At 42.8% G+C, this 16,570-nt stretch overlaps 2 protein-coding genes and 1 long non-coding RNA gene across 16 annotated transcripts in view; 2 read left to right on the forward strand and 1 right to left on the reverse strand.

Moving 5' to 3' along the window:
* Window positions 1-4,310, forward strand: part of LOC145717460 (uncharacterized) — a 14,610-nt gene extending 10,300 nt beyond the window's left edge. For 3 of the 4 annotated variants that reach the window (XR_014140689.1, XR_014140691.1, XR_014140692.1), the window contains exon 4: window positions 3,568-4,310. This is a non-coding gene — a long non-coding RNA (uncharacterized LOC145717460). Of the gene's footprint in view, window positions 1-2,736; window positions 2,999-3,567 lie in introns of those variants that run through there. The other variant, XR_014140690.1, reaches the window with a different exon arrangement.
* The window catches only part of TUBD1 (tubulin delta 1), a 30,477-nt gene extending 18,733 nt beyond the window's left edge, over window positions 1-11,744 (reverse strand). The window contains exons 1-5 of one of the 5 annotated variants that reach the window (XM_006740308.3): window positions 11,495-11,740; window positions 10,487-10,702; window positions 7,280-7,427; window positions 6,269-6,485; window positions 5,151-5,382 (exon numbers count right to left, since the gene is read on the reverse strand). In XM_006740308.3, coding sequence (XP_006740371.1) covers window positions 5,151-5,382; window positions 6,269-6,485; window positions 7,280-7,427; window positions 10,487-10,658 — 769 coding nt within the window. In that variant the 5' untranslated portion in view covers window positions 10,659-10,702; window positions 11,495-11,740. Of the gene's footprint in view, window positions 1-5,150; window positions 5,383-6,268; window positions 6,486-7,279; window positions 7,428-10,486; window positions 10,703-11,494 lie in introns of those variants that run through there. The other 4 variants (XM_031035600.2, XM_081806043.1, XM_081806044.1 and 1 more) reach the window with 4 other exon arrangements.
* Window positions 11,745-11,872: 128 nt separating this feature from the next.
* Window positions 11,873-16,570, forward strand: part of RPS6KB1 (ribosomal protein S6 kinase B1) — a 52,959-nt gene continuing 48,261 nt past the window's right edge. For 2 of the 7 annotated variants that reach the window (XR_014140684.1, XM_081806042.1), the window contains exon 1: window positions 11,873-12,136. Coding sequence is in view for 5 of the 7 variants with exons in the window: in XM_081806042.1 (XP_081662168.1) it covers window positions 11,996-12,136 (141 nt within the window). In the remaining 2 variants the exon portion in view is untranslated. Of the gene's footprint in view, window positions 12,137-12,622; window positions 12,744-16,570 lie in introns of those variants that run through there. The other 5 variants (XM_081806041.1, XM_081806038.1, XM_081806040.1 and 2 more) reach the window with 5 other exon arrangements.

A 16,570-nucleotide genomic window follows, 5' to 3' on the forward strand; every position in this document is an offset into this window, starting at 1 on the left:
TCGATCCCAGGACCCTGGGATCATGACCTGAGCCGAAGGCAGACGCTTAACCGACTGAGCCACCCAGGTGCCCGTTTTTTTTTTTTTTAAATATTTTATTTATTTATTTGATAGAGAGAGACACAGCGAGAGCAGGAACACAAGCAGGGAGAGTGGGAGAGGGAGAAGCAGGCTTCCCGCTGAGCAGGGAGCCCGATGCAGGGCTCGATCCCAGGACCCTGGGATCATGACCTGAGCCGAAGGCAGACGCTCAACGACTGGGCCACCTAGGTGCCCCTGGGTTGGCAAAGGTTGAAGTGGGAAGACCAGGTTAGCTGCCCTCCAGCCAACTCCTCACATGACATTTCCATTAGGTATGGCGAAGGCACCTCACACTCAACACGTCTAAGACCCACCTCTTTCCTTGCCCTGTACTGTGCCCCACAAACCACATCCTTTTTCAGCGTCCCCAGCGCTAGTGAACAGCACTACGATTTATACTGATATGCAAATCAGGGCCTCACGAATTCTGCTCTACACCTCCCTTTATGTCATTTTCCAGATCCAATCCATCATCTAGTCCTGTGCACTTTACCCCACCCCCAACTGCTTTCAAATCCATCCTTGTTAGCTCCATTTATTTAGTCCCCTTTAGCAAGGACCTATTATATGAGAGGCACTGTTCTGAGGACAGGGGACATGGTGGTGAGCAAGGCCTTGCCTTCACAGAGCCTCTATTCTAGTGGTTAGAAACAAAGAATAAAAATGGTAATAAGTGAACAAAAACAACGTCAGAGAGTGATAAGTGCTGGGAAGGGAACAAATGGGATGATATTATAGACACTCACTCCTCAAATAGGATCATCATGGAAGGCCATTTTAAGGAGGTAACAGCGACCTGAGACTGGGAAGATGAATGGGAAATGGCCAGGAGAATATTCCTGATAGAGGGAGTAGGAAGTTGATGAGGACAGCAAGAACAGACCTCCTGGTGAGAATGAGCTGGGCTGTATGATGAGTAAAGAGGCCCCCGAGGCTGTGCCCCTGAACGGAGAGAATGGCAGGAAAGAAGGGAACCTAGAAGACAGAAGCTGGATCCCATACAATTGAGGCAATGGTAGACTTCACTGTAAGAAAGCTGGACCTAAGATTTTAGAATCTTTTTTTTTTTTTTACCCTGTAGGCTCCATGCAGCCCTAGACCTAAGATTTTAAAACTGAGCAACTGAGGGAGTGAGAAAGAAACAAGCTTCTGGGAGAAAGCTCTCTGTTTCTGACACATTATGTTTGGGATGTCCATGAAATGTGTACATACAGATGTCATACAGGAAGGCTGCTGGATATAGAAATCTGGAGCTAAGGGAATTAGTCGGAGTTGGAGATAAACCAGCAGGCTGGAGAATACAGATGGTGTTTAGAGCCATGAAAGTGGGCCAGTTATCAGGGAGAGGGTCCAAGACCAGCATTTAGAGCTTGGGAAAAGGAAGAGGAGCCAAAAGAAGAGAAAAGAAGGAAATAAAAGAAGTAGTCACTGAGATAGAAGGAAAATCAGGAGAGGGCTGTCACAAAAGACAAAGAGAAGATTTGGAAGACCAAAGGTCAGCCATGCCAAATTCTACTGACAGGTTGATAGAAACGAGGACAGCAAAGGGTCCACTGAATTTGGCAATGTGGACATACTTGTGACTTGTAAAAAGCAATTTCAGAAAAGTGGGGGTTGGAGAAACTAGAGCAGAGTGGGCTGAAGAGTAAAGAGATGAAGAGAGGACAACAAGGGCAGACACCCTTGCGTTGTTCTAAAGAATAACAGAGAAATGGGTTCAGTCACTAGAGGTGAGGTCAAAGGAGGGTATTTTCAGTGTGAGAGATGCCAGAGAGTTGTTAATGGCAGTAATCCAGGAAAGACGCATGGAGGACAAGAGATGAGTGACGAATTAAGTCCCCGAGAAAGGAGAGGGATTGAGACCCAGAAGCAAAGTGAGAGATCAGCCTTTGAGAGGAGCAGGACACTTCTCCCACTGTAACACCAGGTGAAGTGCAAAGGTGAGTCTAGACAGTACAGTAAGGTTTGCAAACGTGGTGGGGGAGTCGAGAGAGCTCCTGTGTGACTAAGTGCCTTTATTTTCTCAGTGAGGTCCAGTGAGGAATCACTAGACAAGCCTGCAGACTCAACCTCCAATCAGCTATCCACAGGCAGTCCAGTGGATTTTTCAAAAGTAAAAGTGATTATGTCACTAACCTGCTTAAAATTGTTCAGCAGTTTTCCCCTTTTCTTTGGGTGATGAGGAAGGCCTCTAAATGGCTTACAAGGACCTGCAAGGCCTGCCCCTGCTCACCACGTTAGCCTCAGGTTTCAGGCACCCCCTACCCCATTCTCTGCACTCCAGTGCCACTGGATTTCTCTCTTTTGATGTGCCACGCTTCCTTCTGCTGCAAGGCCTTTGCTCGTGCTATTCCCTCTGCACATGCTACTATCTCCTCCCTCCCTTGGCTAAGTCATGTCCGAGTCCTTATCCAGCTCTCGGCTCAAGTGTTATTTCCTTGAGCAGCCCTCTCTGCCCCTGTAGCCTAAGTCTGATCTCTTTGTGACACATTCTCCTGAAACTGTACTTCGTTCCTTCAGAGCACTTCACTCAGGGTGCCTGGGTGGCTCAGTCGGTTAAGCGGCTGCCGTCAGCTCAGAGCACTTCACTCAGTTTTTAATTATATGTTCTTGGTGTAATTTATTTGTTTAATGTCTCTCCTTCCCATTTCACAGTGAACACAATGTCTGCATTGGCTCCCACTGGATCCCCAACATTTAGCATCGTGACTGGCACATAGTAGGAAGTCAATAAATATTGGTTGAGTGAACAGATGTGCAACATGGTAAGTACTATGACATACAGAGAAATTAACAAGATACAGGTCTCCAAGGAAGCTGCAAATGAGTGGGACTACATAATATGCACATGACAGAATCCCTTTCTAAGGAAATGCATGGTGTTAGTGACAGTGGTAACATCTGGGAAAGGGTGAGAAGGACACTAACTTTTGATTGCATACTCTTTTGCACTCTTTGTTTTTTGTTTTGTTTTTTTTTACAGATTTTATTTATTTGACAGAGAGAGAGAGAGCACAAGTAGGCAGAGCGGCAGGCAGAGGGGGAGGGAGAAGCAGACTCCCCGCTGAGCAAGGAGCCTGATGCAGGGCTTGATCCCAGGACCCTGGGATCATGACCTGAACTGAAGGCAGATGCTCAACGACTGAGCCACCCAGGCAGCCCCCCTTTTGCACTCTTTGAATAGGGGTGTGTGTGTGTGCTACTTTTATTTTTTTAATTTTAATTTTTAAATTTTTTTAGAAGATTTTATACATTCATTTGAGAGAGAGAGCATGAACAAGAGAGCACAAGCAGGGAGAGCAGCAGAGGGAGAGGGAGAAGCAGACTCCCTGCTGATCAGGGAGTCCGATGCAGGGCTCGATCCCAGGACCCTGAGATCATGACCCGAGCTGAAGGCAGATGCTCAACCGACTGAGCCACCCAAGCCCCCGTGTTACTTTTAAAGTTTTTTTTTTTTTTTTAAGATTTTATTTATTTATTTGTCAGAGGAGAGAGAGCGCACAAGCAGGGGGAGCATCAGGCAAAAGGAGAAGCAGGCTCCCTGCTGAGCAAGGAGCCTGATGTGGGACTCGATCCTAGCACCCTGGGATCATGACCTGAGCCGAAGGCATACACCTAACCAGCTGAGCCACCCAGACTTCCCTACCTGTTACTTTTAAAGGTAAGCAAACACACTTAAAGAAATAATAAAGCTAAAAAATATTAGGTGACATAAAAGAGATATAGAGAATGCCTTAAAGTTTAGAGAAAAGAGGGCTATTTTACATAAAGGCCTCAGTAGGAAAGCTTTATAGAAAAATTATCACTTGAATTGGACACTGAAGGATGAGTTAAGGTTTCAATAGAGGTGAAGAAGGGAGGGAGGAAGCAATTACTAAGGAGAAGGAACAATGAGCAAAGGGATCAGGGCTGGAAAGTACCAGACTGAAGGAAGACAGTGGAGATAGGATAAAAAGTAGGTAGGGATCCATGCAGAGGAGGCAGGAGGTAATGAAGCTAGAAAGTTAGGGTTCAGGGCATAATGTGGAGGCCAGGATAAGGAACTCTGACAAATGTGGCCACAGGATGAACAGGAGAGTACAAGAATTAGACCTGTGCATTGGGGAGGCTCTTTTGCAGTCACTGTACAAGATGGACTGCAGGCGGAAGAGGCAGGAAACAGGAAGGAATCCAGGGTTAGGACCACCTTAAGACAGGAATGTCAACTTGATGTAAGCTCTGTTTTTATGAGAAAGAGAGAGAGAGAGAGAGGGAGGGAGGGAGGGGAGGGGGAGAGAAAGAATAGAAAGAGGCTAGTTTACTTTGTATTTAGAGAGAGTATGCAGTATTAGTTGAGAGATATTGACACCCTGAACCAATGTCAGACAGACAGGGAAGGAGGGGGAAGAATGCAGGCAGGCGGCAGAGATGGCACCAACAGGTCTGAACATACTGATTAGATATGAGGACCGTGGGAGAAATCCAGGTGTTAGAAATTAAGGAAGAGGGAGCTGGAGAGAGAGGGAAGGAGAAAAAGATGGATCCATTCAGAATAATCTAAATTTAAAGAAGCAGAAGGCAATTAAGAAAATTGGGATGGGCGACTATTTGGGAAGGAGATTAGGACTGAGGAGGGTATAGATTATGGAGTTATTTGCATCTAGATGGTTTGAATTGATAAGGCACCACTTGACAAGCTGAAAAAAGAATGATGGATTTCTTTATGGGGTGATGAGAATGATGGTTGTACAACTTTGTGAATACGCTAAAAATGGAATCGTATACTTTAAATGAGTGAATTGTATGGTATGTGAATTACATGTCAAAGTTGCTGTTAAAAAAAAAAAAAGAAGAAGAAGAGAAAGGATCCTGAAGAATGGAGTCAATGGGTATCACAACTCTTCAGAAATTTAGTAACTTCTCAAAACTTCAGTAAGACAGCTGGAGAGTGAGGTAGCTCTTTAGGAGGTTTTTGAGAGGAGGGAAACCTGAGTGTATCCTCAGACAGAGAGGAAGAGCCAGTGGGGAGTAACTTTGAGGCTTTCAGAACATAAGACTTCCCTACAAATTACATACGAGAGGACAAATACCTAATGGATTTCTTCTGTAGTGACATGAGCCTTCCACAGAATATGTAGGCTGGAACACGCTTCCCAACTGATGTGCAAGGACTTGGTTTATATCGCTAAAGGAGATCTGCTTGATGTTCATCAGTTTCGCACAGATCTTATGAAGAGCATCATTTTCATGAACAAGGAGGGCATCTGAAGATCGGTACAAGTGAGAAAGAGTCAAAATGGAGTTGTAGTTCTGGACAATAACCTGGAGAGGAAAAGTGAGAAAAAAAAAAAGGCAAGGGAAAAGAGTGGTTAAGAGGATAGATTTGAAGGGCATCCTGCCTGGATTCAAATCCCAGCTCTGTCACTTTCTAGATCTATGATCTTGGACAAGTTATGTAATCTCTCCAAGCCTCAGTTTTCTCACTTGTACAGCCGGGACAGTAATTATACCAGCTCCTAGAGTTGTAAGGATTAATGACAGAATGCAAGTAAAGCACTTAGAACAGTGTCCTGCTGTTTGTAAGGGCTCAAAAAACAGTGATTACTACTATCACACTTTCTTCCTACAGCATTTCCTACAGTGACTTAACTCATCTCCATTTTATTATTTCTCTTACAAGGCTGATCAACAGGAAATTGATCTATATAGACATTTCCTCTCAATGGAAAGAAAGGAAAATTCTTTGAAGGTTGGCAATGGCATGATGAACCCCAACATGAGGTCAAGGTCCCTCCTTTATATACTATAGCCACAGGGACTAATCCAGGAATGGGTTCCTGAGAGAAGATGCACAATTGTCTCCTTTGGAATTTTTTAAAACAAGGACACCTCATTCGTTTAGAAAAGTTTAAGCAAAGTTAAATGAATTGTTCACAGAAGTACTATATTATATAATGAATGACTCCTGATGTAGCGACTTGACATTTCCAAAGAAAGGGTGAGATCAATCTTTTACCTATATTTATTTCACTTCAAAGAATACAAAATACAAAATTTTCCTTTTCTTTTTTTTAAGCTTTATTTAAGTAATCTCTACACCCCATGTGGGGCTTGAACTTACAACCCTGAGATCAAGAGTCACATCTTTTCCAACCGAGCCAGCCAGGCGCCCCCAAAATATAAAAATTTTCAATTAATATGTTCATACCTCACCAGTTCCATAAGGCCATATAATCTGATTCATTTTCAAAGAGTTTGAGTACTGATCTTGTAAATTCTGTGTAACAAAGGCTCCTAGCCCTGATCCTGTGCCCCCAGCCATACTCATTATAATGAAAAAACCACTCAAAGAGTCACATTTCTCCACTTCCTTCTGGATTAGGTTCATTATAGATTCTTCATGCCTGGGTCCATGAACAGAGTAACTATGCAACACAAAAGAAACAAATACAAACACCTTTCAATTTATTCAGAAAGAGGCAAGACAGGAAGATATAGGATAGGGAAGGTTTTTTAAAACCCATGGATGTGAACTAGCTCTCATGAAAGGTACAAGTGCCCTGACTGATAAAATTTAAAATACACACGTTAAATATATTGAACAGGTGAATAGGACTGTGGGGAGAGTGAATTTACTGGGTACAGAAAATTCTCTTTTATAGGCCATTCCTGTAGCTGAAGACTTCAGTTACCAGGTAGTTCTGCAAGCTTATGGTACAAAATAATATTCAATATTCATAATAATACTCCTAAAGCAGTAGTTCTCAAACTTTGCTGCACATTAGAATTACCGAGGGAAGCTTTATAAAAATCCCAATACCCGGGCTTCATCCTAAACCAATTAAATCAGAATTTCTGAAGTAAGACCCAGGCATCAGAATTTTCCAAAGAACCCTAGGACATACTACTGCCTTGTTGTGTTCCCTATTAGCTGGAATACCTGCCAGATAAAGATATTGTTTTGATAATAAGTTAGTTGGTGGAACAACAGTGATGAAGTGGAAAACCCTGCAGCAAGAGATCCTTGGTTTTATCATTACCTGGACCTGAAGCACAGACATACATGAGATAGAACGAAGAGTTTCTTCTGAGTGAAGTCACTCTCTAAATTTTAAAATAGCAATTTCTAGATTATGTGCTTGGTATATCAACTATGCAGCTGTAACTATGCCGTCCAGGTAGCTGTATCTAAACCGAAATCATGAGGAATTACTCTTACCCATATGCCCAGTTGTTTCCAGAACCTTGTTTTTGACAGAAGCATGAATGCTGGCCATATTTCCATCGGCCAGACTGGGTAGCCTTTGATAGTGTTTGACTGGTAACTTTAGGTTCCATATCAACAAGTACAGCCCGGGCAACTGGAACTAGAGGTAGCAAAAAGACCAAAAGAAAAATATTTCATATGTCTTATTTGGGTTATTTCAGAGCACAAATTTCTAGGTCCAAAAAAAAAAAAAAGTCCAAAGGTTAAGGATAGAAAGATCTGTCATACTGCTTAGAAATTAAGGTGGGCAGCAGCAGGTATATACAAATGGTTCATAATGCCTAGCATTCTACTAAGTAGAATGAATCAGTATGGGCTAAAATGATCCCTGGGTCAGGTCTACAAACATCTGTTGAGAGCTCACAATGTGCCAAGCAGTGTGCTGGGAACACAGAGATGAAGACAACATCAATCTAGCCCTAGAAGCAGTAGTGCAAGAGATAAAACTTAATCGCAGTATGATGTGGTACGACCCAAAGCAGGCCGGGCTCAGACCTTGGAAGTCCTGGTATGGAGTGCTAAAAAGCTTAAAAATTTATCTATAAGATAATGTGAAACTACTGAAAATGTTTAAGCAAGTGAGGAATTGTCAGATGGCTTTTATTTTTAACTAATTAATTTTTAAAGATTTTATTTATCTATTTGTCAGAGAGAGAGAGCAAGCAAGCGAGAGTACAAGCAGGGGGAGCGGCAGGCAGAGGGAGAAGCAGGCTCCCCGCTGAGCACGGAGCCCGATGCGGTATTTGATCCGAGGACCCTGGGATCATGACCTGAGCCGAAGGCAGACGCTTAATGACTGGGTCACCCAGGCATCCCTTCAATTTATTTTTTAAGTAATCTCTACACCCAATGTGCGGCTTGAACTCACAACCCTGAGATCAAGAGTCACACGCTCTACCGACTGAGCTAGCCAGGGGCCCCATCAGATGACTTTTTAAATACAGCAGTGTGGAAGGTAGATATGATAGACACAAGAGTCAAGGCAGGGAAACTAGAAGGAATGTCTTGAAACAATTCAGGTGAGAGAGGACAAGAGCCAGAACTAAGCCAATGGCAGTGAAGATGGAAAGGGGAGAAGAGATATGTAGGAGGTAAATTAAGCAGCAGATGATTGTTTGATGGTATGTGGGCAGTAAGAGCCCAAGTTCTAAAGGAAAAATAATGAATGCCCTAGGGTATGGAGATGTTGAGTTTGAGGTACACATGGAGATGCAGGTGGAGATGTCCACTAATCAGTCTGCAGCTCTGAAGAGAGGCTAGGCTGCAGATTTGAGAATCACTAGTGTCAAAGAAGCTGCAAATTACAAGAGTAGCTGAAATTGCCCAGAGAGAACTATACCAGTGAGGACAGAGGAGAGAGAGTCTGAGATGCAACCACTGGAAAAGAAAAATTCAGAGACTAAGGAGGAGTTTTAAAGAGGGAGTTTGAGGGCGCCTAGGTGGCTCAGTTGGTTGAGTGACTGCCTTCGGCTCAGGTCATGGTCCTGGGGTCCTGGGATCGAGTCCCACATCAGGCTCACCCTGCTCTGTGGGGAGCCTGCTTCTCCCTCTCCCTCTGCTGCTCCCCCTGCTTGTGTGCTCTCTCTCTGTGTCAAATAAATAAATAAAATCTTTAAAAATAAATAAATAGATAAATAAGGAGTTTTATAGTTAATGTTATAAAATCCAGGACAGAAGTTAAGTGAACTGAGAAAAGAGAAACAGTCACTGGATCTAGGAGATTACTAGGAACTTTTTTTTTTTTAAGAGAGGGAGGAGGGGAAAGGCAGAGGGAGAGGGAGAGAGAATCTTAAGCAGGCTCCACACCCAGCATCCAGCCCGATGCGGGTCTCGATCTCACAACCCTGAGCTGAAATCAAGAGTTGGATGCTTGGGGTGCCTTGGTGGGAAGCCTGCTTCTCCCTCTTCCACTCCTCCTGCTTGTGTTCCCTTTCTCGCTGTGTCTCGCTCTGTCAAATAAATAAATAAAATCTTAAAAAAAAAAAAAGTTGGACACTTACCGACTGAGCCACCCAGGTTCCCCACTAGGAACTTTTATTTTTTATTTTCTATTTTTATTTTTTTTAAAGATTTTATTTATTTATTTGAGACAGAGAGAATGAGAGACAGAGAGCATGAGAGGGAGGAGGGTCAGAGGGAGAAGCAGACTCCCTGCCGAGCAGGGAGCCCGATGCGGGACTCGATCCCGGGACTCCAGGATCATGACCTGAGCCAAAGGCAGTCGCTTAACCAACTAAGCCACCCAGGCGCCCGGAACTTTTTTTTTTTTAATTAACATATAATGTACTATTGGTTTCAGAGGTACAGGTCTGTGATTCATCAGTCTTATATAATACCCCATGCTCATTACATCACATGCCCTCCTTAATGTCCATCACCCAGTTACCCCATCCCTCCACTCCCCTAGGAACTTTTCTTTGAGCACTTCAGTAGTGGTGTAGGGCTTAAAGCAGGACTGTAGTTGGTTTGAGAATCTTAGATGAGAAGGTAGAGAGATAAGAAGGAAAAGAAAAGCTTGGGGTGCCTGGCTGGCTCAGTCGGTAGAGTATGTGACTCTTGATCTTGGGGTTGTGAGTTCAAGCCCCATATTGGGGGTAGAGTTTACTTAAAAAAAATTGCAACGCTTATTCCAAATTCCAAATCTCTGTACTCTATACCACCCCACAGTGCCTATACACAAAATGGAATAAAATTTTTTTCTTAAAGATTTTATTTATTTGACAGAGAGAGAGAGCACAAGCAGGGGGAGCAGCAGGCAGAGGGAGAGGGAGAAGCAGGCTCCCTGCTGACCTGGGAGCCCGATGCAGGGCTCCATCCCAGGACCCTGGGATCATGACCTGACCTGAAGGCAGATGCTTAACCGACTGAGCCACCCAGGCGCCCCAGGGAATAAGCCTTTAAAAAACAAAAGAAAAGAAAAGAAAAAAAAGCTGTAGTTGTATGTTGTTTGGTTGGTTTTAGGTTGGTGAGATCTGAGCATGCTCATATGCTGACAGGAAGTGGAGAGGCAAAGGTTGTTAACACAGAAACAAAGGGCTGAGAGCAAAGTCATTCCCTAGAAAGATGGGAAGAGATGGGGTTCAGACACCATGTGGATTGAGGACCTGGCCTTGAAGAGGTGTCAGATAAAGGAGAGGAATACAGATGGATCACACATACCTCCATTTTCCTCCTCACTGAAGAATCTTTCTTTGCAAGATGCTTGATATGCCTCATTCTCTCTTTTAGAGCAGAGTCCCTGGGGACAGTGTGAGTCAGTATATAGAGCATCAAATACTTCAAAACCAATCTGATTACCACACTGACCAAGTTGCACTGTTACTATTGACATGCTGAGATGCAAACTAGGCCTATTCCCTCAAAAAAGTGAGCAACCTGTAATAGAAAAATATAGGCTTTGAGAACCACTACAGTACCAATAAACAAGGAACAAATAAAATGTCAGATGTACATCAATAAAAAACATAATTTAAAAATGCCATATATATGGTGTTGTAGATGAAATAGCTATGTTGTCTAAGGAGCTAATCATTCAAGGAAGTTGTTTTCTTTCTCTACATATTTTTGGGATTTGGAATTTACTGTACCCAAATGCATTCATAGACAGCTCAATAGTGTCTGAAATCTGATTTGTATTCACTGTGTCCCTAAGCATGCATTTAAAACAAAACAAAATGAATGCTAGTTGAAGGAATTCCTAGTACATACTTTATACTACAGGGACACACAGAACACAGAAGTTAGCTCAACAACTGTACCTTTAATTAACATTAATTTTCTCTCTTCTAACTAATGACTTTCTCTCTACCAATCACTTTCTGGCCTGGTAACTACAATAACACAAGAAAGACTTCTGTTTAGACAGCAAGGAAGACAAAGCTTGGAAAGAGAGGACTAGATGAAACAGGAGAGCAAGTCTTCACTATTTTTAACAATGAAAAGACAATTTTTGGTAAAGACCTCACACCAGGTCTTCGCAGCACTGGAAAGCGCAGGGGCTTTCGAGCCAGACTGTACCCTGCAAACTAGGTATTCTCATTTAATAGATAAGGAAACTGAGACTCTGAAAGGTTATGTGACTTTCGCAAAGCCACCGAAATAGAATAGCAAAACCAAGTTTCTCCCTTTCCCTACCAGTCCCAGGAGCTCCCCATAAACCCCACTCACTCGCAGACCCAGAACCAGCCGTTCCCGTCCCGTTCAAACTTCAGAGGGCCAACCCCCTCATTATGCGCATGCTCACTTTCGATTTTAAAAAAAGGCTACGGAGAACGAGTTGCGCATGTTCACAAACGAAGAGTTTTGTTGTGTGTGTGTTTTTTTCCCCCTCTATTCAGAAAGGTTAATTACGCATGTTCAATTTCAATTTATCAACTTCAGACAAGGTACGCATGCTCATTGTCCATCAAAAGCTTTAGCCGAGAATGCGCACGATCTAGCTACCGTAAGAGGCTTCGGCTGGGGTTCTGCGCATGTTTCTGCTAGTACCTGGCTCCAGGAGATAACTCTACGCATGTTCATTGCCCACAGTTTGGCTTCACAGAACCTTGTACGCATGCTCTAGCGCTGAACTTGAGGAGCCAGTCTAGGGCCTAGGCGCAGACTCACTGAGCCCAAGCAGCCGGTGATGGCGGCAGCAGCGGCGGTGGCTGCGGCGGGTCCGGGCCCATGAGGCGACGACGGAGGCGGGACGGCTTTTACCCAGCGCCGGACTTCCGAGACAGGGAAGCTGAGGACATGGCAGGAGTGTTTGACATAGACCTGGACCAGCCAGAGGACGCGGGCTCTGAGGATGAGCTGGAGGAGGGGGTGAGGCCCGGGGTCCCGGGGGGCCCGAGGTGACAGGGCCGGGGCGGCGGCGCGGGCCCTGGAAGCCCGGCGCGTTGGAGAGCGCGGAGACCCGGGGGGGCGCGAGTAGTCTCCAGGAGGAGCTAGGCGCCGCGCGGTCCGAGGCAGGGGAGCGGGCGGGGCGGACCTGGCCCTAGGTGTGAGGCCGCTTCGGGGCTCGCAGGTGCAGGTCGCGCCAGTAGCCCCAGATCAGCGCAGCCCGGAGCAGTCTATTTGCTGAGGGGACGAGAAAGGGCGCGTGGTCGATTCCTCGAGCTGTTGAATTTGAGTGTGGCGGGGCGCGAGTGGTGTAAGCGCATGTTGCGGGGAGGGGGACTGCGCTTTCTGGGTGTCCCTTAAGTGCAGGTGAAGTGCTGAAGGGTTTCCCTTCGAGTGTAAGATTTCAAGTATTAAATCTTCAGACCTCCCACAACCACCTCTCTTCTCGGCCTGTCGCTTCTCTCCTAGGAAGCGCTCAGCTGTTAGAAGTGACAGCTGAAAACTTCTGTCGGGAGTAGCGCTGCCGCTGCTGTTACAGCCACCAGGAGTTTTATTTCGGGAGCAAGGGGGCTCTGCTGCATCTTCCAGGGTTTGTTTGTTTGCTTTTTTTTTTTTTTAACCCCCCCTTCCGTGTGACTTTTTTTTTTTTTAAACATTTACAACGACACACGGCATTTGTAACTTTTCCCCTAGTTGAAGATGTCTACATTTTTTCAAAATACTTTGTGTAATTTGGGGGTGGAAAAAACCAGCGTTGACAGCTGTGATTTGGCTTGCCAAAAATAAATTGCTTGAACTGAGACTTGTGAATGGTGGTGCGAGGGCTTTCCTTGTTGTAATTTAGGGTACTGAATTTAGAATTGTTTTTTCCTAATGCATAGTTTGGTTTTACCTTTGCTGTCTTAATAGTTTGTTATTCTTTATAGAATATCATTCTTTTTTCAAGATAAATTTATTGAAAAATCACAAATTGCACTTGAAGTTCAAAAATACTGTTGTCATACTATATCACTGATTCTGGGCAAATGATCATCCATGATAACCTCATGATAATTTAGATTTTAAATCCCACTGTCTAGGTGAGTACATGAGTTAAGGACTGGTGTCAGATGTTTGCTCTATGTAAGGGGCTCCCCTTTTCCTCACCTGATTTTCCTCTTCTGGAAAGTAAGTTGTGCCCCGCTTGTTGCCAAAAGATCTAGATGCTATAAATAAAGAGCTTTGAACGTTTTAAGAAACTAAGTGGGCTGAAATAATACTGTTCTTTTCATAATCAAATAAGTCTAATAAAAATCACACAGTTTGTAAGGTGGGTATTGAGATGTGTACTTTTTAGTATGTTTGCCTACGGAATTCCAGTTAGCTTCTTAATCGAATACCTGATACACTACATACAATTTTAAACAAATATGGAATTACTTTCACTATGTATTGCATACTTTCATTAATTATATTGGCTCCATATGGCAGTGGCTTTGAAGCAGGGCAGGGGAGAAAACTGGATAATTCAGGAGACGTTAAAGCAATTGGAAGTAAAACACTGTATTAAGATTTCTGTTATGAATTGGGACTCCTTGAGATGTATTTTGGCCTACTCCTGTACGTTCATTTTGCTGGGTACAAGCAAACAGGTTTTTGAGAGAGTGTGGAAGAGGAGGCCAGAGAAATTGGTAGAAATATGAAAGAGAAAGAAATATGACCACTATCCTGGGGAGGGGAACTTTGGAGAAAAAGCAGAGGTAAAGAGGATTTTGAGGAAGAGCCTTCAGCAAAATTTATCTTACTTAGCAATGCTTTTGGAGTTGAAAATATTTCTTTTGAGTGTGTTATTCTAAGAGGTTCCTCAAGGTGGACAAGCGAAAAGAGTTGAGGATGGGATTGGGTTGGCCACCTGAGGAAATTCAGTGACACCCAGGTTTCTCTAAAACAAAATTTAAAAATTTTGAAAAACAAAGGAAGTTTAGATTCTTGAAAATCTGGCTATTTGTGAATATGCAACATTTAGTACACAAACTTTTAAAAACATTGGTGCAGGGCGCCTGGGTGGCTCAGTCGTTGGGCGTCTGCCTTCGGCTCAGGTCATGATCCCAGGGTCCTGGGATCGAGCCCCACATCGGGCTCCCTGCTCAGCGGGAAGCCTGCTTCTCCCTCTCTCACTCCCCCCTGCTTGTGTTCCTGCTCTCGCTATCTCTCTCTCTGTCAAATAAATAAAATAAAATCTTTAAAAAAAAAAAATTGGTGCATATCCGAGTAGCCCCACTTCTTCATCGTATAGTAAGGAATCGGAGGCATAAACCAGAGAGGTGATTGCCCAAGACCACATAGATAACTAGTTAACTAGTAGTGTCTTCTGACTCCAGCCTGCAGGCTTCATTGCATAGCTTCTTCATTGCATTTACTAGTCTTGTTCATACTGTACCTCTGTGGTGGGTCAGAAGTTAATTCAGATCCCTCCAGGCATTGTCACTGACTGTGTGATTTAGAATAAATTGCTTATTCTGACACTTTTTTCTTCTCTGTCAAATGAGGATTATGTGAGATAAAGTTTATAAAATACTTAAGATATTCTTGCATATTAAGCAGTTAGCTAGTTCATGGAAATACAACTTGTCAGTGTTACTCATTGCCAAGGAACCAAACATTCAAGTTTACCCTCATCTATGCCTAGAGACTTAATAAATGCAGTTATACCAGAGGTGCTGCATATTTGAAACTGTAGGATTTTTAAAATTATTGGTCCTATTCAGAGATACATGCCTTTTTAGATATGTTACACTGACTAAATTTATATTAGGAAATATATGTATTTATACATCATAATTAATTCTTCAGTGAGTGAAGGATGAGGACAGTAAATGAATGCATTTATGGATAAAGCTGAATGTTACCTAAGAAAAGACCCTGATTGAATACCTCAGAGGACTATATTAAAAAGCAGCGGGTAAGAGCATTTTTTGGGAGGGGGCTGGATGGTTAGGTTTGGGTCTTTTTTGTTCGTTTTTCATTGGTAATGGTATAATTTGGGGAGAGTGAGTTGAAACTAAGGGAACGTTTTCCTCTAGAGATTTTCACTAGTTTATGAAGATGTTGGAAACCTCTGTTTTCTGTGGAGACACAAAGTTAAAAGAGTAACAGAAAAGTCTAATCCTTAATTTTTACTTTACTAATTCAAAATTTGAAGTAGTCACAGAAGCTTACTGCATGAGTTTCAGATTGGGATATCAGATTTTTATTGAGCAAAAAGTTTAAAATTTTTTAGTGCTTTGAAAAACGAAGTGCTATAGCTAATAATGTTCACTGTTATGAAAATTATAGAAAAACATCAGTGCTTATCCTGCATTATAATAGGCACTATAAAGCACTTTTAAATAGCTCAAGATTTTGAACAAGGTTTACTCCTTTTCTCCCAATTCATTGAATTACTGAATCTTATTTTATAAGGAAATGTCTGTGAGCAAACAGCCAGGCAAGTGGATAAACAGTATAATGAATATCTGGATTAAGGATATTTCACCTGTTCTGTAACAATTTATTTACATGTTTATGAAATGTTCCCTCTTTGATGGGGATTTTAGGCATATTAACTTGAACTTATATACGATTTTAATTTAAAACTTTGGAAATAGTTTGGTGGGCTGGTTTGAAACATATCTTGAATAGTACCTTAGATGAGCAGGATTCACTTTGTCAATCATAGTAGCACGTGAAAAAGAGTATTGGATGGGTCATAAAGCTTAAAGCAGAAGAAAAAAAATCTAAAAAGTTCCTCTGAAAGAGAGTTGTCTATGTATTATATAATGTTAGCCTGATGCTTCTGGTGTGAGACTTTTCTAAAGGTAACATGGGGTAGCAGAAAAGCATTGTGCCTCAAATACTTCTGCTCCAGAAGGTAACGGTAGGAAGTTATGAACACAGATGCAGGTGGTAATACAGGCCTGGCTGGCTCCGGAAGTGAAACATAGCCACAGGGCATATCTTTCTAGGTGGCTTCAAAGTCATGGTTTAGTGTTAACTACCCTGTGGTCTTTAATTTAAAATTAAGTAAAACTAACATTAAAGTAAAAACAATTATATATTTCCAGTTTTATCACATTTGAGAGAAGTTAGTCTTTTGTCTTTAAAGTGAAGCCATCATAGGTGGTTATGTGAAGCACCAGAGACCAAAAAACCGTTAACCATAACTACCCCTACCCCCCAAAAGAAACTGTATCAAGTTGAAACTGCAAGAATTTTTTTTCCCCTTGATACTGCTTCATCCATTTGGCTCAGTCTAACATTGAAACATACATCCCTAGTATTAGACTTCATCCTGACTTGTTCACACCATGAGCAAATTTTGGCTGAAAATTTGTAGTTTGGGGGGCATTTAAGTGTTCCTTGTTTAAGAATACTATCAGTTTTCTGGGTGCCTAGTGG

This window comes from Leptonychotes weddellii, chromosome 15, assembly GCF_054177405.1.
Source record: "Leptonychotes weddellii isolate Sample4059 chromosome 15, ASM5417740v2, whole genome shotgun sequence".
In the NCBI taxonomy this organism is placed as follows: Eukaryota; Metazoa; Chordata; class Mammalia; order Carnivora; family Phocidae; genus Leptonychotes; species Leptonychotes weddellii.